Source organism: Anopheles marshallii, chromosome 3 (genome assembly GCF_943734725.1).
Source record: "Anopheles marshallii chromosome 3, idAnoMarsDA_429_01, whole genome shotgun sequence".
In the NCBI taxonomy this organism is placed as follows: domain Eukaryota; kingdom Metazoa; phylum Arthropoda; class Insecta; order Diptera; family Culicidae; genus Anopheles; species Anopheles marshallii.
The window spans coordinates 44,296,972-44,319,979 of record NC_071327.1 but is presented as its reverse complement, the minus strand read 5'-3'; the positions used below and the strand labels follow the sequence as shown (position 1 = coordinate 44,319,979).

Here is a 23,008-nt window from a genome sequence, read left to right as displayed (position 1 = left end):
TCCAAAGTCGAGAAACTTAGATCACGCTTCATCCCCATCCCACACGTGATGTTGACGGAGGATACAAGTATAGTGGTGCGTAATGCCATTCTAGTTTGATTATCATTCCGCCTTCAGTGTCTTTTTTTATATCTGGCCGCGTTCGTCTGCTAATGTATTTCTCTCCATTTTCGTTTGCGAATTTCACCCAAAAGTTCAGCTTTATTTATAAGGAATCGTACAGCCTTAAATCTCCAAAAGAGAATGCACATACTCAAGAGATAAATAAACAAAAAACGAACATGAGAGTAAATAAAACAGGAACTGAAAGCAGCAGCGGAGGAATAAAAATAAATTTAAAAAATAAATAAATTCTATCTCTCGCCGTAGTGGTAGTTAGCAGAATTCACCCAAACGATCACCAAGCGGAACGCAATGCACAACAGCCTGGCAAATTGGGATTGGACGCTTAAGAATGCCCATAGTGTTGGACTGAGCAGAAGTTATAATTTATGCTATCCACGCAGGCAACGTATTAGTATGAGAGTTTTTTTTGTAACGACGACATGATACGTTACTCAAAGCATACGTCGGATAATTAAATTAAACACTGCACGATCAGTGACCTAACGAAATATTTCAAAACCCTCATATCCTATTTACTATTTGCGAGAATGATGCCAAGGTTTAAAATTGCGGTTCATGACATAATTTTACTTCTCTGCCACGCGAAACAATAACTTGACATCACTAGCTTGGTCAACCTCTTTTATATCTGACAAATTCTTCATCTGCGTGTCAATGGTGTGGGTTATACGTGAAGCAAAGATTAATTCATTAATCATATTATTCCCAACAATGCCTCCACAAGACCACAAGCCGGGGGGGAAAACCGCAGCAGAGTAAGGCTTAGAGACATTATGCTGCTTCTGTTTGCTTCTTACGTACCTCAGCAAAAATTTGATTTTATGCTGATAAGCACACAAGATTTTTCCCTGATAGAACAAGTGGCACCGGACAAGATCAGTATGCTGTAGCTAGACTACAATTGAGATAAAAATCACACACGAAGAATTACTTGTTGATGGAGAAGCCATTTGAAACGAATGCTTTCTAAACCCACAATTTCTGACCTGAGCAAATACAACAAAATCAAATCCATTAGCTTTGTCTCACAATGATCATTGATGTACAAGGGTCCAAGAAAACACTTGATTCTAAACGTTTCGCTCTACCGTTATGAAAAGAGTTAAATTTTCACTGACCTACACACTATGCACGTTAATTGTTGCCTTCCTCTGATCGCAACAGCATCCACAGCAGGGCCCCCATTCGAGACGAATCGAGAACGAAGAGGAGCATAATAATACACATACTTTTATCGTGCACAATTACGCCTAAATGAACTTGCTCTTCGGATCAATCCCAGATCAAAGTTCTGGGGCTGACGCACAGGCGAAACGGGCAGAAGTGAGCATGTGTGATGCGCATGAGCATCTAGTAACTGTGTTAATAGTGTACTCCGCGCTACCGTATGTAGGTCTTTCCGGTCTTTTCGGCACTTACCACCAGCGACGGCCGCGTGGAGTTCATTCTTGTGACGTGCACTTTTCGGTGTGCATGTGAATATGTTAACCGTTCATGTTCTAGCGGATCATCCGGATCCGTCCGCCGTACGGTGGTGTAAGATTCAAGACGCAAGATTAAACCGAAGATCTTACCCCCGCCACATGAGAAAACTCTTTTCGATGGTGAACCTTGTGTAACCTACTGTTTTTCCTTGCTTGTGGAGACCGGTGGTTGTTTGTAGTTGTAACTGTCTCGTCCAAAGAACGGTAAAGGTGATTGCTGCGATGACACGGCTGTGTTGTACTAAAGTCATGCACAGACCCGTGGACCTGTTCTGGTCGCTGATTTTATCTGGGTTTTAAGCAGAATGATATGCACCCCACCTCATTTAGCCTTTACCGAGTTTTAGCGACTCATGGCTCATCGTATGTCGTGGCGGTTTATTTGTTTTTGTCTTATCAAGATTCTTGTCTTTGAATTGCTTCTAGGCTTGATTCTAGAAGTACCGGAGTTTCAGAAGTAACTAACCATGAGAGTGCACGAATGCTACTCCCTCATTACTCATTGCATTATAAAGCTGTGTCGATATTAGAATTATAGCTGGAAACAGTGATTCTTAACTGATCACATCGTAATCGTACTTGTAGTGAAATGAGACAACCTCCCGTGATTACGAGTTGAGTTCTTATGTGTCTTTTTATACGTTAGACTATTCTCTTGTGTTGATGTTAAATGATTTAGTTTGTGTGTTTTTTGATATGAAACAACAATCAAGCAACAATCATATTCTGCAAAGCATTGCAAACTCAAAATATAATTATCTTCATTGCGCAAATATAAGGCGCTTTCGTCCATGATCTTGACTAAAAAAATAAAAGCTCTTATAAACGTACACACACCACTATACCTACACCTGCATTACTGTTGGAACCTGTTTTCTCACCAAAAGGAGACAGCTGGTATCCAAAAGTATCCTTTGGTGCCCCATTTTGTGCTTCCCTTTTGGCGCGATCGGACCACAAAGTTAAGCTACGTTTCTCAATATCAACCATAAATTGATTCTTAAGCTCGATCGTGAATCCAGCGTAGTTCAATTTATTTATTTGCCAATTCTCGTTCTCCAGCTGTAACCGGCTCCTTCAAGAAAAAAAAAGAACTGCAGTCGTTGGTGGAAGCCATTGTAAAAGTAGTCTTCTTGGGTTCATTAACCCTCAAGGTTTGTTGTTTTGCATACATGGACGAATATTTTTTGCCGTGGTCGGAAATTATAGATAACTGTAACTAGTGTAGTATAATTCTTTCTTAAGTTTTTTAAGCAGTTTTTGTTAAGAAGAACACATCGCCTTATTAATTTATTTTGTTATTTATTTATTCTATTTTTAACAGTTTTAAGTTTTATTTTTTTGGGGAAAAAGCACTGTTGGTAATTTGTTAAAAACTAACATTTTATACGTAATTTGTACCATGTTAAATGTTTACTTTTATGCATGGACTTTGTGTAAATTATTCAATCGCTTACTCAAGAGTTACCATTCTGCGATAAGATAAGGCAACATAAAAAAGAACACCTAAAGATCGAACGGACCAAACAAAAAATGGCAGATCCTTTATTATCCCGTGACCGAAACTGGATACCAGATCAAGTGTACCTTTTGGTCGTTTTTTACATTTCTCTCTCTCTCTCTCCGTCTCTCTCTTCCTTTTTGCTGATCACTCTTTGTTTCCTGTCTCTTCCCGTGACCAAAATACTTTCCAAACCTGCACCATTCGCTCTGTCGAGCAGCACGCTTTGCAACCACCGGTGCGTACGTTTTCCGATCTTTATTCTCCGCTTCTCGCGATCGCGATCGTAAGACGCGCGAACACAGTTTGCCGTCTTTCACGAAAATCAGTACAGCTTGAGTCGTTACACCGAGAGGCCGCTGCGCGTTGCTGTTCCTCCGTAAGGTGTGCACCCCATTCGATGTGGTTCCGTGTTTGTTACTGGGTTGCATATTGATGCTGAGAGAGTAAAGATACCTCTTTTGTGGTTTGCCGTCAGTGGAGGCGTTTAAGTTGATTGTGTTTCCGTGGCCGCTATCATCGTTCGCGAGGGGCAAGTGAGCGTTAACTCGCTCTGTGCCTGTGTGTAGTGGTGTTATCACTATGTGCAAACTGTGTGCGAAAAAAAATACAACGAAAGAACATCGTGTAGAGAGCAAATACGAAGGTCGCTGTGGATTTACCTTTTTTTTGTAACGTTGCCAGATCCCGCGACAGTTTGAATTTATCGTGATCTGCGGAGCACATGCGGAATTTGTTGGCGTTTCTCGGAGACGATTGTTTGCAGTTTGCGTGGCTTTATGGGAAGCTATTCGCACCGCAAACACAAATTATCGTAAAGATCTTTCTGTGCGCTAGTGTATGCTCCGTGATAATGTTTATGGCAACCGGTGTATATGCGAGGTTTTTATTCATTTTTCATACTCAAAACAATACAGAAGCGGTCATATCAGCTTGAAGTTGTTTAGCGTACTGCTAACAACATTATTAAAGTATTCATAATTTACTATTGTATTTGAATTGTTTTAAATATATGTAGCGGTACTCCTAGCCATATCGTATTCATAGGCAACAAGCCGGTAAACTGCATGACCCAACACAACTAATGCTGTTCCCTTCTTGCTTTGCAGTACGTTGAGTGATTAGAAAGTTTTCCCTCGGGAATCGCGCTACGATATTTATGTTGGTGTTGATTTCTCTTACCATGGTACATTGCAATATGAGTTTATTACAAAGATGGTGAATAATGATATGGCTTCAAGTAGTAACTTGAATAATTTCACACTACTTTTTGCTCGTTCTTTTCATTGGTTTTTAATTACACTTAATTCAAAGCACACTAAACAATTTTTGTGATGCATTTCATAAACTCTACAGCACTGCAAGCATAAAACTGTCAATTTTTTTACGATCGAGCTTCCGCTTGCCTAAAAAACAAGGAACATGCAAATCAATCCATAACATCGATCACATAATCCGCCTCTTATGTATGTAGCTTAAAATTTCCCCTATTTTCCAGCCCATTCTTCAAAACAAGTGCAGTGAGTTAATGCGAAGTAAGTGAACGAAAATTGCCACCTCGAGGCTGTCGCTCGTTGTACAGTGTTTAGGTGTGTGCCCTTTCTAACTGCCCGTTTCGACGCGTCTGGGTGTACCCCGTGTTGTTGGTGCTTTTACGTTAACGGCCTTTAAATCAACCCAGAGTCTCAAAGCGTGCCGTTGCATAACTCAAGCCCGCCCTACCTAGTTCAGCTGTACGGCTGTTTCAAAGGGTTCGTCACTTGGCCGGCCATCGAAATCGTTCGATCGAGAATTGGAAGCGTGCGCCGACACAGTCGCGGCTGTGGAGTTGCTGTTATGGTGGTGTAGGTGCCGCGTGTCGTATTCGAGTGAATCAGTGCTCTGCCAGTGTCGTGCATTCGATTGTGCCCAAATCCCAAATTTCGCAACGAAACAGCTCCCAGACTGGTGATCTACCTAAGTGGCGCAGTGGTTAAAAATACCACCCCAACCGTCGTGATGATGAAGCTGAAATTGTTGTACGCGCTCGCCTGCATACTGCTGACATTGGCCAGCTGTGAAGCGAAAGGTAAGCTTTGCGAAAATAAAATATCTCTCGGCTCGGCGGCAAGCAATTCAACCTTCGTGGTCGGGCTTCGGATGAGGGTATGCCCCATTACAAACGGGTTACCGAGGAGCGTAGGAGTTTCAAAGTATAGACCGTGATTTTTGAGTGAATGTCCAGTTTTTGGCGCACGTAAAGGTCGAGGACAACACAATTACGGGAAACAAACATAACATTTCAACGATGAATTTATCTTACAAGCGTTGCTCATGATTAAAATTATATTTCAAATGTCTGCGTTAAATACTGCACAAAGTTCTCATTTTATGAACCTTTTGCCTCACTCTCTCTTATTGCGGATTATTCAGAGTTTAACAATTTGTCACCAGCTGTATGAATCTACTCAGTCGTAGGCATAGCGGCCATTCTGCTCACCGATTGTCTCATTACCATAATCGAGCCAAAAAAGGAAACTGGCTCATTCAGCACACATACACTCACACATACACACACACAAAACTCTCGGTAGAGTCTTATTCCTTCGGCAAACTAAAGCTCTGTACCACCTTGGCGGTTGGGAACGCAAGCGTTGGGCATAAATATTGACTCATTGCGCCACGAAAGACACTGCCATAAACAACATCGCAAACGTCACGTCCATGTACGGGGAGTCGTTTGTCCGTGAATGAAATTCGGTGTCCCTCTACGGTGCGGTTAATCTCGGGCGCTTGAAACAACGTACTAAAACCGCGTTCATGCCACTCGTGAACCGGTTCGTGTGCAAGTACAGAAGCGAGGAGGCGAAACTGCTTAGCGCGACAAATGTTCGCCACCGCCACATTTGCAGGGTGAAAAAGAGCCCGGGTGGTGGTGGAAAATGTCTGGCGGAGATTAAATAAAGCTCAGGCGGGTATGGCGTCATCCACTTCGGTTGGCTTGTGCCGTTGGAGGTCGAAAACATCGATGGAAATGCACTCACCAACACCAAAGCTAACACAGGGTAGGTTCTTTTCCACCTGTCCACCACTTCATATTTGTCGTTGAGCGTCTATTGCACACACGGTCAAACTGTTTGATGATGGTGAACTACGTTGACATTGCCTGTGACATCATCTACCGGAAATGAATGCAGTCCCGGAACCGAAAGCTCCATAAGTTCACTCGGATAATTCATCATTTTACTGCCAGATTTCTCTTTGTAAGGATTGCCTTGTGGATGAGCAGAAGAGTCTCGTCATGTTGCGTATTATACCGGTTTGGTTGCAAATTTCCTAATGTTGGATATCGTACTATTAAATTTCAAATTTTTGTTGGGAAATATTTTTTTCCAATGGAAATGGATCTTTTATTATATAACAAAAAAAGGCCACAATGAACAATTTTTTTTTTTTTTCAATTTAAGTTGTAGATATTTGTGCGACATAAGATATATATATTTATATATAGATATATATACTTAGATGTATAATACGGGAAAAGCCGTAACAATGGAAAATACTTCAAAGAAATACAATAATATAACTAACCGTTCAAATATATCTTCTATAAGGCAAATTGAAAAAAAACAAGTCGTAATAAAGCTTTTTCCCCTCAAGATTGGTGGCAACGTGTTTCGATCCCTTTGCTAACCCTGATTTGACGCTGGGAAATGCACTTTAAACACTGTTGGAAAGTGTTTTCCTGCATTTGTCACAAATTCCATAACCAGCCTAATGCATCGAACCGTAGACCACCGGCATTCCAGTCTACAACATATCATTCCAAACATCGCATGGTCCGGCTTTTGCACGATGCATCATCAGTTCGCGTTGATTTATGGCTTCTAGATTCCATACTCACCTGGTGCACGTTCGTCCCGAGGGCGGCTATGTACCGTGCGTTGAGCCGTCATCGCCGTTGTGGTCATCGCCGGATGCATAGCCATCGTCACGTAGCGCATCACCGCACGGAGCGGAAATATGGCAGCATGATTTATACTGGCTGGCGCATTATCGCTTCCTTTTCGGTACCGCTTTCAGTACGTTTGGGAAACGCAGTTTGTTTTTTTTTTTTGCGCTGCGGTACGATGTGCCATAGCATCACATCCATTCGCAACCATTAGTCGAGGAAGAACATTCTTTCTGACGGTCGGCACACTCATCAGGAGATTTTTTCATGGTTCTTTCCTGGAAACCAAATTGCTGTTGCATAGGAAACTATGCAATATAATCGGGCGTGGTTCCCGTGCACCTTCGTTGCAATATGTGTGTGTGCATTTTTTTTCTCCATTTTACGCTTGAAGATGTATGCGAAGATCGTATTGCTAAAGTAAAAGGGAAATTCTCATCCGCTTCTGTGCCGTCGTTACACGTACGAGGGCCGGTGGGTGACAGTGAGACGCTTGGGAAACCCTTGTTTTGCTAAAATGCATCGAACTTACTCATCACGAGTCAGACGGCGTACGTAATTACAGCTTTGCAGCCTCTGTCGATAGTGACGCTACCATCAACGACAATGACACGATGGTGTAGTATGTTTTGTTAATTATAATCCTTTCGTGGATAGATCATCTGCAACATTCTTTCCTCCCGGTAGAAGCCTTGAAGCACCATATGTTTAAAGGCCATGTTTGCTATCAAAATTCCACATATCTAGCTAATGGACACATGCTTCTGTTTAATGTTGTTTATCCCTTCCTGGATAATACGTTTGTGGTACGATCGAGCATAAGAGTGCAAAAACGCGTGACACTTCGTATTTCAACAAAGAGTATATATAATTCATCTCGAAGTATCATTTCCATGCAATCTTGTGAACCTATAATCACTACAGACAGGTAAAAGGAAAACAGAATTGACTGTTGCGAACCGGTTTTTTAAAAGATCATCGCACGAACAGAGAACATTTTCTAAGAATTTTCTCACTGACATCGAACTTCAACGCTAAAACGGATATAAGAAACATGAAATAAGGTTTCGATTCGAAAATTAGAACGAAAGGTCTTGAAAATGAAAAGGACGAAATGAAATGAAATTCATTTCTGAAAAATTCTAAAAAACATTCGTCGCTTATAATATTGTTGATGTCTTTCATTTAACTGCTAATAGCTCTGTACTATACTTGCAAATAATGTAACTTTTAACAGTAAAATCGCGTGAAAAACTTATGTTAAACACTATAGATTGTATTATACATTTTTGACTAATGTCCATGTTGCTACCGGACACCATAAATGAAAGTTTTATTTAATCTAAATCGAAACCGGTACGAGCCACTGTGATGGTGGAAGCTCGTATGGCTTCTGGCATTTCTATCTCCACCGTATACAAACACAGGACGGTTTCTATAACTCACTTTCGCTAACGCGAGGTAAAACGACAATACCCGGCTATTTCCCTCCAGTTCCTGCACTACTTTCACTGCAGCTCTAGGCAGCATCCAGCACATACGAAAAGACTCTTTCTTTCACAATCATCCGGCTCTTCCTTTTCATTGGTGGATTTCGTTTCCTACACCCAAGAAGCGATCTGTCGCTGACTGCTAACAGCTAGCAATTCCGAAGCGCTGCCGCATTAATGAGCAATTCGAATGGCATTGGCTTTGACTCATTTCTATTGCAGAGCGTACCTCTAACGGCACCAATTATTCTATACCATTTCACTAAAGAGTATCGGCATCGCGTTTTTTTGTTCGTATCGAATGACATCACAAAAAAGTCGCCGGTGCGGCTCATGGTGTTGCAAAGAGTGTTGAAAAGTGTTTTCAGCAAGCATATGGATCTTTTCGCATTCACTTCGAAACTATCGCGCGGCGTTATGTATCATGCAAAACTTTCACCGGCAACACCGGCAACACGAAGATTCCATGGCTGACAACATTGCCTGGGGTGCAATTGTTGGCAAAGGAGAATATCACCATGACGGGTATGCTGACTATTAATTCCAGCGTCTTAAAGTGTGTTTGGGAACGTTCCGCTCCTTTCGTGCGTCATTCGAAGTGATGACAGCCTCCAGTCAGGATTAGTTTGTCATATAATACGGAGTTGATCACGGAGGTGATCACGGCTGTACACGTTTCATGGACAACTCGACCTAAAGTCACTAGGACACCATGTTAAAAAAGAATAAAGGGTCAGCGGTGTCAACATGTACACCCATGTACAGAGCAATGAGAAACATGATCTAAGGTATGAGGGAAATAATTTGGCGCCTAACTTAATAATCATTTCAATTTGTCAACTAGACGTGCAACGGGTCCATCTTTTAGACGCCTAAAGTTTCATACCCTGAGTTCAAGTTACAAATAAATTAGAAACACTCGATACTGCATTTCGCTTGGCATAATCTGGGCACCAGTTGTTACTGCATCCCTGCAAATATATGGTATTCTATACGACCTTCACTCCTCGCTGTAACGGATTAATAAAACGAAACAGTCATTGCCAACTCTCTTCATGACGTCGGATAAATTCCGCTCTTTCTTGCTGCCTTCTTTGTCTGCCTAGATTTGCTAAAGATGGTTAGACACCTAAAAAGAACTATTCCGACGGGTAAACAATACTGACAGCTTTCCTTCTTTGTGTAGATTTTTTCTCAAATCGCGAACCGGCTTTAAACTTCTCAATATTGCCGGATAATGTGGTTGCGATTAATGCACCGATCGGTGTCTGCCCTAGCACAAGGGTTGGAAAGATGCGACGTGGGCTTGTCAGAAGCAATTCATTTTCAACCGCCTTTTAGCTTTTGTGACGAATACGTAGATGGGCTCCCACACGGCTGGAACGCTTCATACCATGTCCGGGTGATTTCAACGCTGTGCCGCAAGGCAGTGATGAACCCATCCGACTCATTCGGCTGATCGGCGTAGGGTGACGAGTAGGATGCTGTTTGGCTGTCATTACCTTCGATGTGTTTCAACCAAGACAAGCTAAGTGGCCTTGTGGGTCCACATCAGTTGTTTCGCGTAGGACCAGGGTTGGACCGTGCAAGCAAAGGTGTCAATGGCAAGCTTCCTTATATGATTTTTTGTTCGTTTCTAACTTTCGAACCGTAGTTATGATGACTAAATGCAGTTTTGCAATATTTATAGTCTAGCCATAGTTTCCAAGAAACATTGCTTGGATATTATAACTTATTGTTTTATCCAATCATTGGTTAGCTACATTTGATTTTGTGCTGGAATGCATGAACGCCGCATGGAAACGCTACTCATACGAATTATTTAAACATTATACTTTATTCATATAATCTTTTATTCTATTCAATTCAATCTATGTGAATTTTCTATGCAGCACAGCTGCACATAAGCCACGGTTGCACGACGATTGCAAAACAAGGTTTAGTTCCACGAGAAAGGTGCATTGGACCCGGCCATTACACACTGTAGTCCAAAGAGACCGCGATGAAGCTCACCCACAAACCTGGGATCCACTGGCAATGGACTGCAATTATCGCGCATAACAATTCAATGCAGCTTGGTTCGGTTTCATAATGCAATTCAGCCACACTCTTCCCATGCTGCACGGAAACCGACCAAAGGCAGCGGATGGTAAACTTGCCATCTCATGGGAATTCATGATCCCATTGGCGGCCATGATTAGCGTAGTACCTTATGGAAACCTTATGGTAGTGGTCTGTGCTGAATCTGATAAGCATCCCTAGGGGCGATCTTATTCAAGATGTGCTAAAGTGAGGGAAGGCGTTTCTGATGATATCGATGCAAGACACATTAAAGTATACCTAGTTGGTCGAAAAGATATTTTATAAACGGTGAGGAAGATGTCTAATAGACAACTAAATAAATCAACGTTTTGAATATCACATGTGCAAAATAAACTAAATCTTTAAAGTGTTGGAGTGCAATTACGAAAATCAATATTCTATTATTTAGCTTTTCTTCCAACGTTAAGAATGAGAACATAAATAAAGGCAGTATTCTTTCTCGGCACTGTTCAACAAGTAACCGCTAAAAGCAATGCTAGTCTCCTTGTCGATAGGCGCGCTCCTACTGTAACTGATGCAGCGTTCAGCAACACCAGTATGAGATCGCGTTGAATAATGATCGACATCAGCATCGCCTCATGATCATTACGATTTATCGCCTAGAGTCAGACAGTGGCGGACGTTACGAAGCATGCGTTCTGTTCCATGGCTTCCAATCCGCTCGCTTCAAGAAAGTGTAGAACGCTAGCATAAATAAAGCTAAGTGTAAGTAATGTACTTACTGCGGCCACTGAAGCATTTCCAATGTCTGCATCTGTCCGCAATCGGCCAGACATGATGAGCGAGCGCTTGCTGTAGGGAAGATGTGTAAATTATCGCAGCACGGCTCTACTGCTGTCTGTTCTCGCGAAGATTTGTGCAAAGATTTGTGTGAAGATTTCGCAGCGTTTGAATCGATTTTGCGATTAAAAAATGTTCTACATCCCGTCGGCCGATCGATATGGAGAGTGATTTAAAATTACCAACAGCACGACCGCTTACAGGCGATCTTGATCTAGCACGAGGGATTTGTATATGTCTGCTTACAGCAACCAGGAAGCTTGCTGCCTAGATGCTTTGCACTTTACACGGAATAAAAACGATTATGAACAGTTTGGTTCCATATTGTGCCTGCTCCTTCCAAATTGACGGCTGCAAGTTTATCGCAACCATCGCACAACGATTCTGACATTCGGCGTTTGATCTTCAACATCAAATATCAGCGTAAAGGATCGTAATCGGTCTCAAGCTTTGTTGCATTCATGCTAAAATATTCGAAACTTCCTTCCATTGCATGATTTGCGCCAGCGTGAAAGAGTTTTTCTCGAATCCACATCATTTTTTGCTATTGGAATGATGCAAATTTGCAAAAACAAAATATTACACTGTCACACTCTCTTGGTGGAACGCGAATAACTCAGTAACAAAGCATCCATGTCTGCAATAACTCTTTTTCATAGCTTGCACGGACACAAATCCACTGCCACATTCCGCAGACTTGCCCGAACCGGAAAAGTAAAATAATGCTATTATCGCCCACTAAAACTCTGCAGCCAGTTTTATAAACAAGTTCCTGCCAACAAACGTGATATAAATAAAACACGCAAATCGTACGACAGAACGGTGCGGGAATAAATCAACATCCAGCAACGTCCAACCGCAGCAATAGGTAGAAGGCTCAAGGAGGGCTATTGGCTACATTGGCTACACATATTAGTTGAACATTTTGATTTTCTCACTCACAGTACATTGCACCATTCGCCAATGCGCGTGATTACGATGCGAATAAATTAATACCAACAGCATGTTGCTTCCTGCACTCCCCGGGCGGGTCAATTCTGAACGGTGACACACCGTACTGGCTGTGTCTGCCGTGTGTAGCTACAAAGTCTTCCAGAACCCACCATCTCAGGCTGTGTGTTGCTGTTGGTGGGACGTCCCTTCGCCGAGGTTGAAGAATGCGTATTCCCTGGTGGTTCGATCGATGCTTCGATCCCGCAAAAGGTACCTATCTTACGAGTCAAACTGATGTCACAGGGCAACTGGTGCAGATTGTAACTGGTTTCGTTCGTTAGCAGAGGTCCGGCCGGGAGTTTAGGGCTATTGATCGTTCAGGCTAGCGGAAAGATTACGTTGGCTGTAAGCGAGTAGCATTTTTCTTTCATTCATTTCCTAATTAGGAAACGAAACTGGATCCCAGCGATGGATTATCGAGATCTTGTGTGGCAGGTGTACTATTAAAACATGCTTAATTGAAGTCACCTTTATCGGTGGTCTGCAATCTGGAAAATGTACGATCCTTAATTTACATTTATTTGCAGATTGGTTGATTGTAATATAATTAATACCGCATTTTATACGCTGCTACTAGTTGGTTATCTCATATGTGATGCTTTTAATTTATCCAAAACCAATTTTATCTAACTCTAGGTCAGCATCGGTTGAAGTGTGTGAAGCCTACGATCCCTGGTTTGAAGCAGAATCTAGGTTGCACATAATTTGTTTAGTTACAAAAACTATTTGCAAAAAAAATTCTTCCAAAATTAAAACAATGAAAAGCCAGAACTGCTTAACATCAGTTTGAATGAGAAACGTTTGTTTTTGTTTTCGCCCATTACCTATCGAACGTTTGGAAGTTGTACGGGTTTTCACATCGGAACCGCTGGCACAAACTGTTTGCCAAATTGATCCCCCACATTTCCGGGCTCGCTACGTTGGAATCCGGAAGGCGAAGCTAACAAAAAACGTCAGCTAGTTCCTGCTGGAATACGTACATCCTGGGTGGAGCTTAACCGTATGTTCGCTTCATGTTCCAATTATTGTGATCAGTTTGCCTTTTTTTTCGATCGCAAGGAAAATCAATTAGTTCTGCTAGCTGTAATAAGCTGTGGAAATGTGTGTATTTTTTGTGTGCATTGAATTGTGACCTATTTTTGGTTTTGATCGAATAAAACTACTTGCCTTTAAAAACAACAATTTTGTTGCACAAAAGTAATGAAAACACAATACAAACAAATTTAAAGGCAACCCAAAAGTTCAAATGAATGCAATCAAAAAATGTAAAATTAAATCTATTAATATCGTACCTATGTATTGCAAACAAATATTTAATATAAATGAAACAAAAGTAAAATATGCGATACATCATCAACACTGTAATCAGTGTAATAAGGCGCTGACAATGACAATTGCAATCGTTGTCACTGTTCGCATTGGAAGCATGGAATCAAAGAAAGCAAGACAAAGACCTTTCGTAAACATCTCGCATAACCTTGGCCAATAAACCGCAACTCGAACAAAGTATTAAAAAAAAAACAACCCACACGCGCTCTCTGGCCCCATCTCAGTCGGTTGGAAAACCCCATTCGTCTGGCACAACGTCAGTCAACGTTTTGGACCATTTTGGGAGGTTGGGAATAGTGGCAAGCGGCACAATATGCTCCCAAAACAAACGCACCGCAAGCGAGTGGAGGTCGTTCAGGTTGTAACCAAAAACCACCCCAGAGCTTGCCGAGAACCGAAGAACTGGTGTGAAAATTCACCGTAAAGTGCTCCAAATAGTCATCCTACGCGTGCGGCACCCGACGGTACAACGCCTGGCAGTGGTGCGCTCTATAATTTTGATTCAATTAAAGCGCCAACGTTTTCTAGACTTTCGGCACTTTTTTGGGCCCGTTTTTTCCCGGGAGGGGAATTTTCTTCTCAAATTGAAACCAGTTCGCTTTCCTTTGGTTGTGGGTGATTTTTTTGTTTTTGTTTTATTTTGTTTTCGGATGAGATTTTTCGCCTGCACAAACGGAAAAGGTTTGTACGGCTGTGTTTGCGAGGCAGCAATTTTACTGATCGTCCGATCCAAAGGGGTTTCTTACACCGGGAGCAGTCCATCGATCCACCATGGTGGTGGTACCGCGGATGAAGATTAGAAATTTTCCGCCAACTCTTTGGTAGTAATGATGGTAGCTTTCGGTGTCAGCGACTGCCGAAAACTAGCCCAAATTTTGGCACACTGCAGAAGCGCAAATTTTCCTAACACTTGGAATGGTGCAGAAGGAAAATGGGCACTGGTGATGGTGAGCCAGAGCGAGATTTATAATACAATTGACCGCACGAGTCATTCCATTGTCGGCGTCGTTTAGATTGAGGCATCTACAATTCAATCCACCGGTTCGGTGGACGACCGGTGGGAATGTGTTATACATTGGATGGTATGCAAATTTCCCATCGTTTCATGCTGAACGATGACGAGTAGCGTGTGATTTATAGTGTTGCTTCCTTTCCCAAAACAACAAAAGCTATTTGTTTCGCTCGATCGCACAACACCAGCATGTTCAAAGTCACCCTTTTTAATGACGAACCCGCGTTAGCGTTCGTCACTCATAAGGGCCACAGTTAAAGAGCGATCACCCTCTTGCCGAATTAAGATCACCACTCGAAAGCTACTTTTTCCAACAAGCTCTTCACGGTAACGCGCATGCGTACGGTTCTTATCGTGCGATCGTTATCGTCAATTAAATGGTAAAAAGTTTTGTTTCAAAGGTTTTGTTGGAAAATGAGAGCACACAAATTAAGCTATCACCGTTTTCAAACGCACCTGGGCACATCAACTCCCTTGCACGCCCAGACCTAGAAACATGCCCAATTCCATAACATCGTTATTGCATTACGGACCGCAGGAGCATCCTCATCCACTCCGATGCAATCTTCATTAGATATCGCAGCACTAAGTGGAACCCATGCCCATGTTATCGCCCCATTCTTGTCAAACCACTTAATACGCGGGCCACTTTTAAAGCTGTACCCTGCGGGAAATGCACGGAAGCAAGGAAACGTAACGGACGGCTAAACTTCATACTCCTGCTGGGTTGATTGTTGCCGAATGGAAAGGGCAAGACACTTTAGCAAATGTCCACACCGCACAGGACCGGTTTTCTGGCGGGGATGCGCATCGCGAGTTGCTCTCCGTCGCTGTCAATCCTGCCCGGTTCGATTGGTCTTTTTTGTTTCTTGTTTTGTTCCGCCTGCCAATAGTCAATAGGCTTCACCACAGAAGCTCAACGTGAGAAGATGGTTTGTACCGTCTTATGTTTCTTTCATTTCTCCATCGACCAATACCAATAGCAATCGGATTTCATATTGCATGGCAATTGTAGAACGAAACGAATGTGGTTTGGCAGTGAAATGAATATCTACCGCAACCAACGTACGCTTACGAACGTAAACAGATGGTTGTGCAGATTATTGGCAATAACAATTAAACGATTTTATGCTCCGATGGCTGGCACTCCTATGGATGTGGTCAGTGTGTTCGCTCATCAGCAAGTCATGAGTCTTTTAGCCTTAAGAAAAAAAATTCTAAATCGCGTTACAGACAATGAAATAATTTTCGTTGAATGACGCTTCATAACGCATCTTATCTGCAAACTATTCGTTATCGTTTCGATCTTTCGAAAGATTAATGAACACAAACTATAACGCAACCCATCCAGCCACTCGGGGCGAAGAAAGAATCCCAGCGATACATAATGCGAAGGGTGCAATGGCTGAATTTTCCGAAAAATTGAGCAATCAATGCATGATCGCACTGTTGTATAACTGTACGTTCGTATCCCCAGAACCATTCCATCCGGCAGAAGCTGATCATAAAGGATCACTCATAATACGATCGCAAGGTGTGTAACCTTCTGCTGTTCGCCTGTACACATGCGATCGATTATGTATTTTTATTGTTGGTAGTAATTTAATCAAATCATATCAACATGACCGGCAATTCTATGGCGTGTGCAGAGGCGCACAGTTGAAGCACCGTTACAATCACCCTCCATTTTCCTGCACTTGTATTCTCGCCCGTCCCAAAAAAAGAAGAAAAAAAAACACAGTGGCCCATTCGAAAATCCGGGGTGCTAATGAGCGCCATTACTAATCGATCGCCATTACGGACGATGTGTTGCTTTGCTTTTCATTTAATTCTGAAACAATCATAATCCATCACGGTGCATCAGAGACGAGCCTCCGCCGTGTGATTCAACCAAAACCGAGACAAGATTTATTTCGAATGATTTGTTGCACCTGTTTCAATCGACGTTCCGGTGGAAGAATGTAAGAACGCTAAAGAACCCTGCCTCGATCGCGCGCTAATGAGCCTCATCCGGGGCTTACAGTAGGCTGTACACACCAGTTCACGGTAGAACTGTTAAATTGATTCTTAATATTTTACTGTCTTTCTCTGCGCTGTCAGAAGCTTTCTGAAAACGGAACGAAATGGTTTGTTTTTTTTTCTTCTTTGGCATCTGAACACGAGAGGTGCAATAATTACTTTAGAGAACTCTCCTTGGTTTTGGAGGGTGCCTATTGTTCTGATGTGTTCCGTGCATCTGCTACCAGTGAAGCTATTTTAATGATTAGAAACGGACATCGGCTATAAACTGAAGCCTATTCCAAACCTCAAAAATCCATGCAGCGAGTCGAGAGAATTTTCAACCAATTGTACCCTCATCGGTAGAAGCATAGTTGCACTGCGGCGATGGTTATGTAGCGTCGAGTTTTTATGGATCCTCAATCAATCCTCACAAAGCATCATTAAAGCCTGGCATATCAAAACAAGCTGTCCCGTCCGGGCTTGCGAGATGGAAAAGGATGGAAATTAAATGAATATCTCTACAACAAGATCGTCGGTATGTCCGTCAAGAGCCGATCCGTCAATGCGTACTCGATGACCGGTGAAGTAAACAATAAACCATCTAATTGCGCCAAACGAAACTAATCTCCAAATTCGTATCTTTGGTTTGTTTAGGGAAGCTGATTAGGAAAACACGCACATTGTTACCGTGTGCTGGTGCAATTTGTTCAACTTTCCATTAGCGGTCGTTCAGTTAGCTATCTTTTGGGCTTGAAAGGCATACTTTGAAACAACAGTTCGATGGAAACTGTAAAGCATCGTACACCGCCACGGAATTCAACCCTTCTATACCTTCTGTAAAACAGAAAAAAACCCAGCGATAGCATAAACAGGGACAACCCTACCCTTTATGGTAGAATTCATAAGACACTGAACGGTACCCAACTAAAACCTCATAGCTACAAATGGGTGCGGCGTCAACATCATCTGACCCACTCACGTTCCTGTACCGGGCCGCCGGGAACAAGCGACAAAACCTTTTGGAATTTTATCCAACCAACGCACCAGTCGCCGGCCGATGGGTCTGCTTCAATCATCCCTCTCAATTACACGGAACTTGACACTAATATATGCCTGAGAAAGTGAGAAAGGGATGGGGCCGGCTTCCGGAACATTTACGATCCGACAGCATCCCGCGCATGTCGCGATCGCCACAAAATGACACAAAGCGTCCCCGAATCTGTAGTAATGAGCGGTAACAACATCGGTGGAAAGTTGTCGCCTACCTTCCCAGCATTGGATGATGAGTTTTCCCGAATACCCGCTCTCTTCCCAATGCCCAATCCCCATTTGTTGGGACAGTGGTTCGTGTCTTGCTAAACGCCCGGATGCGTCCACAAGATGCTTGACGGTTGTGGTGGGATACCAGAAATTCAATACCCGTACAAGGCATAGTACGGCTACAAGCTAGACATTGCCAAGGCGCATTTAATCATCTAACCAACTCCGGGAGCACCAAGAAGTGGCGTCCCCGACAACGCCACACCATGTTGACGTCCTATAGCCAATCTATCGGACGGTGGCAAGGGCAAAACCCCACAAATGCAGTGTGTCTATTGTTTCCAATTAGACGATGGTTTCGCCTAAATATACACATCTTCTGCCGGTGTCTTCAATTGCCTCTTGTATTTTACCCATCCCAGCCATACTGTCCCCTTTTTTAGTAGTAAGCAGCTACCAACAGTTGACCAACTTCGAGGTGGTTGTTTTATGGGAAAAGCATGAATTAATTACAATCCAACTTTTCCACAATGTCTCTCTCTCTCTCTCCTGGATGATTACACCGCTTCGTGGCACATGCACCATTGCCGTTCACTAATGGGTTCGTCTGTTTATCTTTGGCAAAATTTTCTGGCTGGTATTTAGGTCACTGGGATGACTTACGATCAATACCGATCGCTCCTTGCCGGTTTCGGGTTTCGTACAATGTTTACTGTGATGTAATGCTTCTCCTTTTCCCGTTTCTGGAACAATGGAACAATATCGGCAACAGGCAGACACAGAGCGCACTGATCCTTTCACCTACTTGTTTAACCAATCGGGCGATCATTTAATGAATGCAACGTCGATTAGGCACGATTTTCGTGATTCTGATGATCGATTCTTTCTTTGACGTTACATTGTATCGTGGTCTGCTCTGCTTATTAAGCTTCTTCATGTTGATCGCTGTGTGGAAACATAATTTTACATACCCTTCTTATAAACATTACATTTAATCTATCGATACACAAAATGGGCTTAGAATTAATTAAAAATATATCCCACCATTTTTTAAAAAACTATAAATCATCTGCAACCGACCATTACTGTAAGGCTACTATTCATATTCCACCTCCATTACTCATTCCGATATCGTGTGGCAATCATCCTCCAGCTACATTGCGTAACATCTTAATCACATTTTGGTGTGCGAAATCAAATGAAAACATCACAAAGAAAAACGCACAGCAAAACACTGGTAAGTTGCAGTTGATTTATGACATTATCTTTGCTACGGCTATAACTGCTGCACAGTGCGATCCGGTTTCGTAACGTTTCATTTTCTAAGCCTCAAATCATTGTGCGGATATGATGATGATCGCTTTGTACGATCTGTGATCGTTGGTTTGCCAGATGGCCATTTCCCAGACCGAGTACCGCGCAGCTATTCCCACGGGTTGCGTTCCATGGCCAGTAGTGTCACGGTGTCGCTGCTGGAAGGCTTATCGTTCCTACCGTGTCGCGACCATCATCAGAATGCGCTACGCAACGGGCAAGTAGAGTTATCTGATTTTGTAAAACAACTTTGAAGGTCTTCTCGAGGGATGTGAATTTATGCTGCAGAGACAAACAGCAGTATGAGCATTTGTTATTACAATTTGTTAAAGTATCATATTTTACCACACATTTTCTTTTGTGAAATTCTTCATTTTATTCAGCAGGTTTGTTTTTAAAGGTTAGAAAAATATCTATGACAGTTTGCACATGCAATCAGCATAGCACAGGGTCTCTTTCGTCTCCACTTATAATGCCATATAATCGTACACTCACGATTCCATAACATTATACAGCTGTAGCTCGTGGGACACATGATGTGTAACATTTTTATGATGCTTGGTTCCGTATCCTTCAGTGCTATTCGCACACCTAACACCACTGATGTCCGTTGTATTTATCTTCTGGTTTGCCGTATTGTACATTTCCCCATTTTTGCGATACAATTCCCAACCGCTTCGCTCTAGGTAACACTATATGGCGCTCCCATAATCAACAGCGAACCAGATTGCGATAAAATTAAGTAATTCCAATAGCCTACAGCAGTCATTAGACGGACAACATCGAGGAGCACCGTTTTCTCGTGTTTGTTATTTTGCAATGTCTTCTGTAACGTCCAGCACTGTGTCACCATTGGGAAGTGGATGCTTTAGATTGAAACACAATTAAATTGACCGATTTCGTTCAAACAGCGCGTGTGTTGCCGCATGTATAATTCATAACATCCCATTTCCTACCGTTTCTTGTTAAACCAGGTGATGATGGTACAAACAATGTGCTCTCCTTTCTGTTCTACTGATCATACCGGCACGTCTGTGGTGTTTAGACCTCGTGAGATACCTTTCGATCTTCTTCGGCAGCTTTCATCGCGAGTCCAGCAACGAAAGCACAAACGCAGGCAAACAAAACATATGATCCCATTACGACAACACGACTACAACGGGCATGCCCAATGGTTGGATCGTTTATTTTCCTACGACTTCTCAACAAACCATTCAATTTGTGGACCAATTGAATGCTAATGAATTCGTGATCAGTTCACCGTACGGAATGGGAATATCATCCTTACCTCTACCCACATCGATATTGGATCGGTGTTCGAAGTCAAATGTTGGAAAGGGGACTTGTTTTCCTGCTTAGTCGTATCGGAGAGTTCTAGAACTTATTTTTATTCAAAACATGCGTATGGTTCGATCAAAAATCCATTCTGATACAAATCACAACAATGACAAGATAAAAAAATACAATAAATTAACAAATTAGTGGCAAACGAAGGAAACAACAAGATAACTACATCTTCTGAAACAAAATTTATGACAAATTCTTTAACGTATATCTCTAATCTATACCTAGCAAAAATCCATTCCTCGTTGTGCACAGTAGAGATATTAAAAACTTAAAAAGCAGCAAGAATTGCGTACGTACTCTTCAACGAACTTGGCACATAGCACGCCTCAGCAGAGCTACCCCTAAGTAAACTGTCTTATATTAGACATCTATAGTTTAAATTTTGAAATTTAGAATTTTGAAATTTAAACTTTGAATTGATTTTTGATTTACGATTTTTTTGAATCACTTATTTTTTTTCTAATAGAAACATTCAAACTTTGAAAAACATATTAAATCGTATTCCCATTGCTGTTCAATTACAGACATTGATTCCTGCTTCTATCATACGTTCTGCTTTACCACTTCGTCTGGGACATTCATTCCAATTCTGTACTCCCGCTCACACTATTGAGGCCAACGTAAAGAACTGGCAATAAATATGTATTTGCGTTTTATGATTTATGTTTATTATATCGCGCCCCAACCGATTGTCTATCCTGCGGGTGGGCACGACCGTGCGATAGTGCCCGCGGTCATATCCGACTGTGCAGAAAACCACCAACTCAAATGGTTGATGAGACTTTCCTAACATGCTGTTTTCATGCTGGAGAGATGCGTTGTTTGCATAAATTGCAGGAATTTATACAATGTTGCTAAGGCGTGTGTTGCCATCCCTGCTTCTGAAGAAGTGTTTCCAGCCATCCAAAATAAGAATGTTTTTCATGCTATCGGTTTTACTACAATCTCGTGCCTGTTTGAGACATCTGCTAAGGGCGCAACCATAAGCCATAAATTCGGAACACGTCTTTGATACGCTGCTCCATAAAGTCCGAAGTGGTTTGGAACATTCGTGTCCTGCTAAACACGTGGTGACCCGGTGAATTTGTTCATCTTGTTTACTGATAGTCTGGAATGAAAACATGCCGTTTCATATTAGGAATCAATAAAAAGGAATCCCTGTTTAATATTTTGCATTCGCTCGGAAAGCACTGGTTCAATAAATTTTCCCAATCCTAACTGTACATTGTATGCGAAAGCGTCTTCGTGTTAGATTTTAGGTATTTGCAGCATTTTATGGAACTTCTAAAGTTGTCCGCTACGAAACACGACTCTCCAATGGAGTGTCCCCATGTGATGATACTTTCTGATAGTTGACCAGGTGTTAGTCACGGACATTGACGATCCCCGCTGTCTAGTGCAGAGAAAAAACTGTACCCATGCCCATTCCGACCACCCCAGAGGACATGGAAACATGCATACAACATGTGCTGCATAAACATTGTACCAATATCGAATCGGTTACAGGCATGCAGCCTTTCTAATCTTCTGTCTATCCGCTTGCCCCATGCGAATGGTTCTATCGTGCAACGTTACAAAGGAACGTCAGAGCATCAAATTTGCAGTTGCTGCATAACATAACGGGATGATCCATACAGATGATTCGTCACTTACATTAGCGAAACACATTAAAGATCACCTTTAATCCCGTCACCATATAGACCTTTAGCCCTTGAAGGAATACCGGTAGAGCCTGACAGTGGGCAGTGACCCCATCCGCAAGTTCACCGAGAAGGGAGGAAAAAAACAGCTAGATCAATCCGGATGATCTTCACCATCAGCTAAATAGTCTTTATTCTATCCACCACGGTAATGAGACGAATACGGTGGAATAACTTAATTGCGGAATCGTGCATAAAAACTCCTCTTATTGCATAATTGCTTATTCCCAGAGCATTTTTACGCTCGGACCCTTCGCGAATGATACACGGCCGTCCACAAATCCACATGTGCGCTTGGCAGAATGATCTATCATCTACCGCGACTGACTAATGTCTTCATTTTCTGCCCCCACCCGTCGTTACCGTTCTGAGTTTCCGGCGCGCAGCTAATGTGTCTCTGGCAGACTAGTGCAGGGCAAGATTTTTGCACCGTGTGGTGTTGTAACCATTTCCCACGAGCGCACATCTTGATAATATGACTGTGGAGTCGTTTCCTAAAACAAACACTAATCGATGGAGTGAAAATGTGAGAAAAAGTGCATAATAATGGGGAAGGCTTTCGGTGTGATTCGGTGCTGGAAGCTCTGTGGTCCTTCAACGCTTTGCAGGATCGGTTTTGCCAAACGGGAGGAGCTTG

The 23,008-nt window shown here is 42.3% G+C and overlaps 1 protein-coding gene across 1 annotated transcript in view; it reads left to right on the top strand.

The window, feature by feature from the left end:
- The first annotated feature begins 5,109 nt into the window (after positions 1–5,109).
- Positions 5,110–23,008, top strand: part of LOC128711534 (uncharacterized) — a 44,429-nt gene continuing 26,530 nt past the window's right edge. The window contains exon 1 of the mRNA XM_053806415.1: positions 5,110–5,179. Coding sequence (XP_053662390.1) covers positions 5,110–5,179 — 70 coding nt within the window. The remainder of the gene's footprint in view (positions 5,180–23,008) is intronic.